General features: G+C 34.5%; 1 protein-coding gene across 1 annotated transcript in view; it reads right to left on the bottom strand.

Annotated features, from left to right (window-relative positions):
* The window catches only part of LOC145259601 (extracellular matrix organizing protein FRAS1-like), a 294,783-nt gene that overhangs the window by 220,199 nt on the left and 63,261 nt on the right, over positions 1-11,323 (bottom strand). The window contains exons 9-10 of the mRNA XM_080117256.1: positions 4,759-4,816; positions 2,769-2,902 (exon numbers count right to left, since the gene is read on the bottom strand). Of these exons, the coding sequence (XP_079973382.1) occupies positions 2,769-2,902; positions 4,759-4,816 (192 nt within the window). The remainder of the gene's footprint in view (positions 1-2,768; positions 2,903-4,758; positions 4,817-11,323) is intronic.

Raw genomic sequence — 11,323 nt, 5'->3', positions numbered from 1 at the left:
AATAAAAATTATTTTTATTCTTATGTGTGTGTGTGTGTGTGTGTGTGTGTGTGTGTGTGTGTGTGTGTGTGTGTGTGTGTGTGTGTGAGGGGATAAACAGTATTGGAGAATCTTTAAATGTAGACCTATCAAGATATACGAAGCTCAATAAGTGTAATAGAGCTTAAAATATAAACAGAATTATAGACAGAATTATAGAGAAAGCAATATATTGGTATATATAGATTTATTTGTCGTTACAATAAGAGGAAAACATCAATTGGAGGAGATGTTAGAAATGCACTTGAGCATTTCGAATCCTAATGCTTCTCACCAGATGTGGGGAGAGGGAACTAGGTTACATACAATGCTACAATGCGACATCTAGATATATGTACAATTCAGAGGGAGATATTAAAATATCTGATATATAGGGGAGATGATGGAAGGGGATATGTGGTGGATCCGATGGGTTGCCAATATACATGCGTAGGTGAATTTAAGCTATAGTGGGTACTTGAGAGAGTTGGAATTATAAAAGTCTGTTGCCAAGGTCGCTGGAAAAATGGTAGGATCCTTCTACCGCTCCAGAAGATATCTCACTGCTAATGCAATTCTCTATCTATATAAAAGCCAAGTACGTCCAAGGATGGAGTACTGCTGCCACATCTGGGCAGGAGCTGCTAAAAACAGCCTATTTTGCCTTGACAAAGTACAAAATAGATTTCATGTCTTAGTGGGGATACCCTTTTCTCTTCCCTGCAAACTCTCTCCCACAGAAGAGACGCTGCAAGCCTGTCTTTGTTTTATCGTTATTTCCATGGCAAGTGCTCATCTGAGCTCCAATCCCTGGTCCCCCCTCCCTCGCTAATCTTTCACGATAAACACCCGTCTAACTGAAACCACTGTCCAAAAATTTTCCCACTCTTTAACTGTGCCAAAACCAAAACGTAGATTCCATGAACAAAGCTTCTTTCTTAGAAGTGCATGCACGTGGAACTCTCTTCTGTTTGCCTGTTTCCCACCTGACTACGACTTGAATGTCTTTAAATCCAACATAACCAAATTCCTGATGAACCGCCCCCTTAAGTAAGACATTTTATCAAATCTCCAATACTAACGATTACTACAATACTATCTCATTGATTACTGTACACGCATTAACCCTTATCCCCGAGTGGCTTCCGAGCCTTGATAAGTGATGACTTCCATGTAAAAAAAAAGTAGGGTAAATATCTGAACGTTTCAAAATAAGCTAAGTGGTATAGATTTCGGCCAATGTGAGACCGGATATTAATATAATAGAGTGGGGAGCATTCAAAGATCGTGCCTCATGTGAGAGTGCGTGAGATGGAGGGGATGTGACCGAATGACGAGATTGTCATGATAATATAGGGGAATAATAACTATATATAAATATTTTAGTATCTTTACCATACGGAAGTATGTGTGTCACGGTTTCCTGATTCTAAATTATTCGATTGAAAGATCCTATTAAAAAGAAGGATAGAAGATGATAAATTGCTACAAGCATTAAATTATTAGTATATAGATACGCTAATTTAATGTTCGTAGCATTTTATCACCTGCTACCCTCTTTTTTAATAGATAGGATCTCCCGATCACCGAAGACACAATGCAAAAATAAATAAATAAATAAATAAATAAATAAATAATAATAATAATAATAATAATAATAATAATAATAATAATAATAATAATAATAATAATGTCGCTCATGTGTCGGACGTGAAACTAAAATATAACTTTCTTGGTCTTCTGGGTAGTATCAAAGGGTAGTATCTGTTCTGATTAAATATGGTATAATGATATCGTGGGATTTACGTTTGCGCCGGACGTCCATAGAATGGAAATATGTCATAGACTTCTATAAGGATATTGGAGATAAACCGTAATAACCAGATATATTCTGACAATACATTAACCAGATTACTGGGATAAATACTTTTTACAGTTTAAACAAAAGGGCTACAATAATATCGTTGGATCTCCATTCGCGCTGAACGTCTCTAGAATGCCCTGCAGCAATATATTACATATAAAAGATGGCTCTGTGGAATTTCCACACGTTCCACTAGTAATACAGTAAAACCTCGGGATACGGTGGCTCTAGGATACGTTTTTTTCAGGTTACGATGTGGAATACGGTGTTTTCCGGCCCCTGGTTACGGTATTTACCCCGCCTTATGGTGTTATATATTTTGTTACTAATTTTTGATTCCGTATCCCAGGGTTCGACTATACATAATTTTTTGCTCCTTATATTTACACTTTTACACTTTTCTCATATCGTGTACTAAATCAGCAATAGTCTCTGGAATTTTGATGGTAGAATCTTCGCGAATTTTTAAAATATTCATTTGTCAAATGCATACATCTAGCCCCTCCTTTCTCCACACTTGGTAACACAAACAGCCAGAAAAAAAAAAAAACGCGAGCAAATCTTTCGAAACACGAGAAAAAGAAAAAGAGAAAAGAAAAGGGAAAAAAGAAATATAAAAAAATGAAAAGAAAAAAGAAAAAGAAAAGTAAAAATGGAAAGAGAAAAAAAGAAAGAAAGAGGAGAAAGGAAAGAAAAATAAAAAAATAAAAAAAAAGGAGATAAAAAAGAGAAAAGAAAGAAAGATGTCCGGGTACTTTTTCAATACGCGTCCAATTGACGCTATACAATTTGGTTTCACGGAAATATAGGGAACTCAACCCGCAGAATTAAATATATCAAATGTAACTGATTCTTCAATCAATGTTTCAACAGTGAATCATCTTACCTGTGGACAAGAAATATCTTGACACAAAGCGTCTTGGCACTGAACTTGGCCACGGTCGCATTGGCAATATTCGCAACCTTTCTTGCGCCAGACTTCCTGGTTTAGTCTTGCCGGAGAAACTTGTTCACATAGTCCTGGAATGGATACAAAACGAACCCGCGTTAGAATAATGCTTTTCTATCGATCGAAATCTTCGTAATCAGCCTGTCAGACATCAGTTCGAAATATTACTTTAATTTCTAAGCTTACAGATTGAATAAAATCGGCTGTCTTATACTACAATTTTAACTAACGTATGTACCCGCGTAACATTTTCATAAACAAACAAACGAAAAAAAAAACAGTATTCAACGTACAGTTTGCATATCGTCTTTGACATAAATTCGTATGAGTTATCGCGAAGGACCAAGAAACAGCCAATGAAACAAAATATTTTCTACATACGTGCATGGTTGCTGGTCTTCATTTTCCGATTGTCACTTTCTCAATACGTGTCTGTTGATCTCCTCGTGGTTATGATCTTCTGTTGAACTCAAAACGATTCTAGTCATGCATGAGAACACAGTGGAGACGTTTTGCCGTTTTAAAGGTTTTATTCAGAGACTTTGCTGTTTGGGAGAGAGACCATGTAAATTATTTCTTACTTATTTTTTAGCCTGAAAACGATCGACGTACAGGAAAAATCTCAAGGCAGTATTAACTTAGATTCTTTTTACATTTTTAGATGCAACTCGTCTCCCCCCCCCCCCTCTCTCTCTCTCTCTCTCTCTCTCTCTCTCTCTCTCGCTTCTCGTTTCCAACTGCGTAGAAACTGTTTTCTCTCCTGAACGCATGACGTCATTTCTATGTAATATCATTCGACACCTGCATTTCTAACTCGTTTTTTCTATAGAGGTAACATTTGATCTCCTAGCTTCAATCACGACAACTGCAGCTGAGTCTATTTCCTTTAGTTGTCAGGTTGTCTTGACATGTAATTATGCAATCCTCACCGAAACTCATACTACGAAGGTCGTTCCAAAAGTAAAACCTACTTTTTAACTGAAAAAGTTGAAGAACTACTAAGACGTGAGTTGTATCATTAAAACGAGCGACCTTTTGTGTCCCAAAATCCATTTTTCTACATAGTCATCGTCATTATCAATGCATGTTTGCCAGGAAGTCAAAAACTGTCAATCATAAGCATTATAGGCAATTTGAACCACTAATAAAGTGAAAACACTATAGGTAATTTAGACCACTCGTTAACTATATACATTATAGGTAATTTGCACCACTAATAAAGTGCAAACACTATAGGTAATTTAGACCATTCGTAAACTATAAACATTATAGGAATTTGGACCACTAATAAAGTGCCAACACTATAGGTAATTTAGATAATTCGTAAACTATAAACATTATAGGTAATTTGAACCGCTAATAAAGTGCAAACACTATAGTTAAGTTAGACCACTCGTAAACTATAAACAATGTAGGTAATTTGGACCACTAATAAAGTGAAAACACTTTAGGTAATTTAGACCACTTGTAAACTATAAACATTATAGGTAATTTTGACCACTAATAAAGTGAAAACACTATAGGTAATTTGGACCACACGTATGTATTACATATTATAAATAATTTGGACAACATTTACAGTACAAACATTATAGGTAATTTAGACCACTTATAAACTATAAATGTTTGGCCACCCGTAACCTATAAAAATTATAGGTAATTTGGACCACCCTTAACCTATAAACATTATAGGTAATTTGGACCACTAATAAAGTACAAATATCATAGGTAATTTTGACCACCCGTACACTATGAATATTATAAACAATTTGGACCACCTGTAAATTATGTAAACGGATGTCAGAATTCTAATTCTATGAATTCTATTCTGAGAATATTTATACAAAGAGCTATATAGGCTGTTTCGTTCACAATTCGCCTTTTCCCAAACTAAAAATAAATGTTGTAAAATGACGTTGTGTTTTACCAGATGGATTCAAACATTCCGGACAACATTTTCCTGGAACTGTCCATGAGATTTGACCCTAAAATAATAATAAAAAGGAAAAAATATTAGAATATTTTGGCCAGTGTAACCTCCGACCTTCTCCAAGTGTATTTTATCGAACTCAAGAATCTTTCTGTTGAACTCGGGCTTATGCACTGGATTTCAAACGGTACCATTTAGAATTGTCCGTAAAATCTTATAGCGTAGTGGATAAAGTACTTGATAGGTTTCTGGACACTCAAAAATACAATTGCGAATTACTTAGGACTTCCACCTGCTCATGGTTGATGGAATGAGAGCATGCTGCTACTCTCGTGGATTAAATAAAGGGTTCCATTCGAAATTTAGTGCAGATTCCCGAGTGCGGCAAAATACACCCGAAGAAGCTTAGAGGTTACATCGGCCGAAACGTTTTAAAAATAACAATCAAGATGAGAAGACTAGTCCGAAAAATCTAAATTATACAAATTTGGGAAAATGACAGAAAGAGAAAATCTGAAATCTTTTAGAAGATTGTAATTCTTCAACAACAAAGAGGTACTTTATTAACGTAGTGGACCTCACGCTGCTTCTGGATGCTATCGCCATGGCATTCTTGCGAATACTACTATTACTACTACTACTACTACTACTACTACTACTAAACAGAGTTTACATATATAACATAGTTATATATAATATATATATATTATATATATAATATAGTTTACATATATAATATAGTTATAGTTTACATATATAATATAGTTTACAGAATATATCCATTGTCTTGAGAAAAAATGGATCTCTATAATCTGTACAGGTGGCTGCGCGTGTAATTGTGAAGCAAAGGTTGCCCAATCACTAACCATGCCTCTCCTGAGTCGGCACTGATTGGTTCTATTGGCAAGGAGACAATTCAAGACGATTGGGAACAATGCCGAGATGAGTGGGGAGCACATGCAGCACTTGGTCTTCCCAAATGGTCACTCATTTTAATACTGACCAGGCACAAGGTTGCTTAACTTCGGTGATTTGATGGGAATTGATGTGTCAACGTGTTAATGTCAAACTACTACTACTACTACTACTACTACTACTACTACTACTACTACTCAATATGATAATATGCTAGGGCAATTTCATATTCGTACGTGTGTTATCATTAGGGTTATGACAACAGAATATTCTTATAATTGTTTTGACTCTCGAGTATATATCCGACACAGTTAGACACAATCAACCGAGAATCACATCACTCTACATGAAAACATATGAGATATCAATGGATCTATACCTAAGAATCAAAATAAGGAAAAGAATATGCTGTTTTCATGGCCCTAGTTATCACATACTGCACTTTTAATAAACGGAATCGCCTAATCACCAAAGATGCAACAAAAAAAATTGTTTTTACAAATTTCATCTGATGCTGCTATGTGTCGAACTTTTCTTGACTTTCAGATAAGATCAAGATGTTTTGTTCATAGATGATACAATAATGTTGTGGGGTCTGCGTTCGCGCCAGACGCCCATAGAATGAAATATGTAACAAACTCCTAGAAGAGCTTTGTAAATATACCCCCCATAAAATATATTTTGAAACTACATTAGGCAGAGTACTTAAATACGCAAGTCTCAATTTTTATAAGGGTGTGGCACAATGGCGTAGCCCGTTTTGAGGTATCTGGGGGCTTCCGCATTAATGAACCTTGTGCCTAACTTAGCCTGCACTTATGTGGAGGCAAACACACACGCACATTTTAGTGCGGACACATTTTTCTTAAAGGTTAAAACTGTCGGCACACGAAGATTGGCAGGTGTTTATGACTCTAGGGCACAATAAAAGTTAAACTATGGTGGCATTATAATTTGAAAAACAAAGCATTGCGTGAAACACATATTTCTCTCTCTCCCTCGTTCCCCCCTCTCTCTTTCTCTTTCTATTTCTCTCTTTCACTCTCCTTCTCTCTCTTTCAATGAAAAAAGAGAGAATTAAATATAATTTAATTGTTTTAAACAGTTGACGTTTGCATTCTGGGGTCGGCAGACGCGACATAGCATCCGTCTGATTTCAGCTGGTTTTATAAAAATATGCTCCTCATTGTTAAATCTTAAATAAATTATATTTTTATAAAAATGCATTTGTTCGCTATTTTTGTACAAGTGTTCGCTTTCAGCCTGCAGTTCCTCCGAGTAATGTCACGACGAAAAGCTTCCTGTAACGACGCAATGACCACACAAGATGCGACCCATGCCAGACAGTTATAGCCGACGACATATTGACCCGTTTTTGTGGATGTTTCTAACCTGTGCCTATCGTTGGATATCGTTTATTCCCCGGGGAGCTGGTTGCGTTCCCAAGACGTTCCTCAACCAAGTAACCCTCCCGGGGAAGCGATAGTATCATAAGGGTGGTACAATAATACTTTGGGGTCTGCGTTCGCGTCAAACGTCCATAGAATGGAAATATTTTTAAGCGTGGCAACAACATGCAACAGTGAAGGATACACCTGTGGAATTGCCTGGAAGTCGAGTTAGTTCTTATATTAATACGTTAGTACGTTTCTTTGTATCGTCCTTCCTTTTATGTCAAAAAATTAAAAAAAAAATACTCGAGCTAAGATCGAAACCAAAAGACAGTGAGTTAAGTATGATACCCGTTAGGCCAGCTTGATACCATATTTAAAAGTGTTTTCTAAACCTAATTATTACTAACATAAGGAAACTGTAATGTTTCACAACCACGCACGAGAGGTTGACAAACATAAAAATCCGATGACCGCCAAGTACAAATTTTTCAATTTTGAACCCTTTAGTAGCCCTTTTTTTGTATATGAAAATCGATTAAATGTTTTACACAGGTCTGAATACCCTGTATACCAAATTTCAAGTGTGTAGATCCAAAATTTGTTGAGTATATAGGTTGAGAATTGTTCACACACACGAATTCCCATTTTTATAGATTATATAGATATGCAGTGAACGATGCAATATGATCAGTAGGAAGCTGATGACCTCAAATAAAGTTGAAATCTGAACATTGTATGGAGATTTATGCAAAACAAGAGACTTCGATGGTTTAGTCACATTTAAACATTGATGAGAGGTCTTGGATTTTTTCTTTTTTTTTTTACAAAGGAGATGCCACTTATCAGGGCCCGGAGGCCACTCGAGGATAAGGGTTAATGAGTGTACGGTAGTCAATGGAAAAATATCGTAGTAATCGTTAATAGTGGAAATTTGGTAAATTGGATTACTTAAGGGAAACGGCTCATCAAGAATTTGTTTATGTTGGACTTGACGACGGCCATATTGTAGTCAGTTGGAAAGCAGGAAAATGGAAGAGAGTTCCACAGGGGTGCAGTTATAAGAAGAAAAGATAAAGGAATAAGGATGAAATTCAGAGAAAGAGATAAATAAAGACCTGGCCAGAGATAGGTTAATTTGGAAATCAATGTTTGAAAGGCATTCACCACGTAAGCATAATTTACTGAGTGAGCAACTAATTTGTTTTTTTTTACACTGCACCTGCTGGTGGTAGTCTCTGTACATTTTGGTTGATTTCAACGCTAGTTGTAGCTTCACAAATAAATTCTAGTAACAGCCGGCACTCCTCTATTTGCATCAAATAAAAATTTAAACGGCTGTAAACTCTGGTTACGTTTCTAGCAATAGGTTCGAGGTATTGCAGGTGCATAATTAGTCAGTAGGTTACGATTGTGGTTTTTCCCGATCGTAAAATACGCTTAAATATGATATTTTAATTTATCCAGATTTTGTGTATATTATTATAGAGTCGTGATTTAAAAATTAAAAAAAAGAAAAGAAAAGTATTTGGTTGGCATCAGCTAGAATCGAAACTGAAAGCAAAACTGTAGCATTCAAAGCTGGTGACGTTACCACTGTACCAACGGGACACGCATATGAACTTACTAAAAATAAACTAAGATGAATGTACAAAATCTATAACGAGTTTTTAAAATTTTGACCCATTTTTGATCCCTTAAAAACTATTTTAACTGGTTAAAGACCCATAAAAGAACGGCCCATAAAAAGTCCAATAATTTGAAGCATTTAGCGCCGCTCCGTGACTTTTAGTTTCAGAGGGATAGAGTTTGAGACACACAGACAGACTGACAGACATGGTGCGATTGAAATCATATTTTCGTTGTTCTGTCTGGTTTGAAACAGAACTTTAGTTGCTCTGTAACAAACTAATCTGAAATAGAATTTATCTGCAACGTTTGTTTCAAATATAATTTTATTTGTTGTCTTTTAATTGCGTCGCTATGTCACGTTTTAGTTTGAAAAAAAAATGTCTCTTTTCTGTCACACCAAAGGTTGAAATAGAATTGTCTAGTCTGTCGCACTAGAATTTGAAATGGAATGTTTAGAAAGATAAACGCATATTCTTCCATCGGTCTTTCTATCTGTCACGTTATTTATGAAATAACATTTTCGTTGGCCTGTCACGCTTATGTATAAAATAGCATTTTTGTTTGTCTGTCACGCTTCAGTATGAAATAGGATTTTCGCTTGTCTGTCACGCCTATATATAAAATAGTATTTTCGTTTGTCTGTCACGCTTATGTATGAAATAGGATTTCCGTTGGTCTGTCATGCTTATGTATAAAATAGCTTTTTTGTTGGTCTGTCACGCTTAAGTATGAAATAGTATTTTTATCGCTAAACGTACCGATCATATCGCTGTAATTTCAGAAATTCACTCTTGTTTGTTTTTTAAATTATGTAACGTTTTTTTATTTTATTTTTCTAAATTTAGCCATGAGAGATAATATCAGAAACAAATAGAATCAAAATAACGATAAATGTACGTGAATAAAAGAAGTACTACAAAACCTTGGCTTAAATCAAGATGCCCGCCGGATTGTGTTTCTTGTTTCAGAGAACGTGGTATTTAAAATGCGGACAAAATGCCAGTAAACAGATGCGGCAATCTTATCAAACCTTTTCTTCTTTTCGCTCTTCTCGGACTGAAATCGCGAGGGAAAAGTCACTTGGAGAGTACGTAAGGTTAACAGATGCGAATAAAAACCAAAATAACGAAGATCTTATTTCGCTGTTGCTATCTTCCGCTTTCCTTGCGTCCAAGGCGGAAAGATTAATACATTTAGTGCATTTTAAGTCTTAGTAGATCTCCCATACGAGGGTTCCCAACCAGGGTTCCGCAGAACCCTAAAGAGCTTGCCAAGATATACGTATAAATAGAAAGAGATTATCATGCTTTGTATAAACGTGCGAATATTCTTCATTTTTTTTTTCGAAACTAATTTTATCATATACGTACGGAATTATGAGCAAACCAGAAAAAGAATCCAGTTATGTGTGTTAACTAGCTGCCAGAAAAATATGTTGCTTTTTTCATATATATATATATATATATATATATATATATATATATATATATATATATATATATATATATATATATATATATATATATATCCCGGTCGTAAATATGATATTTAAATTCTTGCACATTGCGTGCCATTACCTATAACCGAAACTGAAACCAAAACTTATGAAGAATTCTTGATAAAATTATTTATTACAAAAAATGGAAGTCCATAACTATTAAACGACAGTCACTCAGATGTAAGCGTGACACGCAAAATAAACAAATCACACACACGCTCTCCTATTAACATATAGATAATAATAATAATAATAATAATAATAATAATAATAATAATAATAATAATAATAATAATCTATGCATTAATACGATAGCATGTGTGTTCTTTTGTGTGCCACGCTTACATCCGGGTTGTTTAATTGTTATGTTCCTCTATTTCTTGTCATAAATAATTTTACCAAGAATTCTTCATAAGTTTTGGTTTTGGTTTCGACTATAGCTGATGGCACTTAAATCATCTATCTTTTTTTATAAAAAAATTTATCCAGAATTCTTCATAAATTTTTGTTTTGGTTTCGATTATGGCTGAAGGAACTCAAGTTATATATATATATATATATATATATATATATATATATATATATATATATATATATATATATATATATTCATAAGTTTTATTTCGGTTTCGATTCAAACTAATGCACCCAAGATATATATATATATATATATATATATATATATATATATATATATATATATATATATATATACTTTTTTTTGAAATCGCGACTTTATAACATATAAAAATCGATATAATAATATATACGAAATCTGCAAGAATTATATAATAATATATGCGAAATCTGCAAGAATTAAAATATCATATTTAAGCGCACTTTACAACCAGGCTTTACCGGGCGTTCGTGCTAGCTTAGTTAAATACTTTTGCACTTTTAACAAAAAAGCTACAATAATATCAGGGCGTCTCTATTTACACTGAACATCTACAGAATGTCAACATCAATATATTACATATTAATGAATCCTCTGTGGAATTTCCACAGGTTCCGCTAGTAATAATAATATGTATGCCTATGTATTTATAAAAGAGAGATGGGTGTGTATGTGAGGATACTTCTCAACCTATATATTCAACGAATTTTTAACCTGCAGACTTAAATT

Source organism: Euprymna scolopes, chromosome 35 (genome assembly GCF_053919585.1).
Source record: "Euprymna scolopes isolate OS-2025 chromosome 35, ASM5391958v1, whole genome shotgun sequence".
Classification (NCBI taxonomy): domain Eukaryota; kingdom Metazoa; phylum Mollusca; class Cephalopoda; order Sepiida; family Sepiolidae; genus Euprymna; species Euprymna scolopes.
Note: the sequence above shows the minus strand (reverse complement) of the source record. Positions and strands in the feature narration are given on the sequence as shown.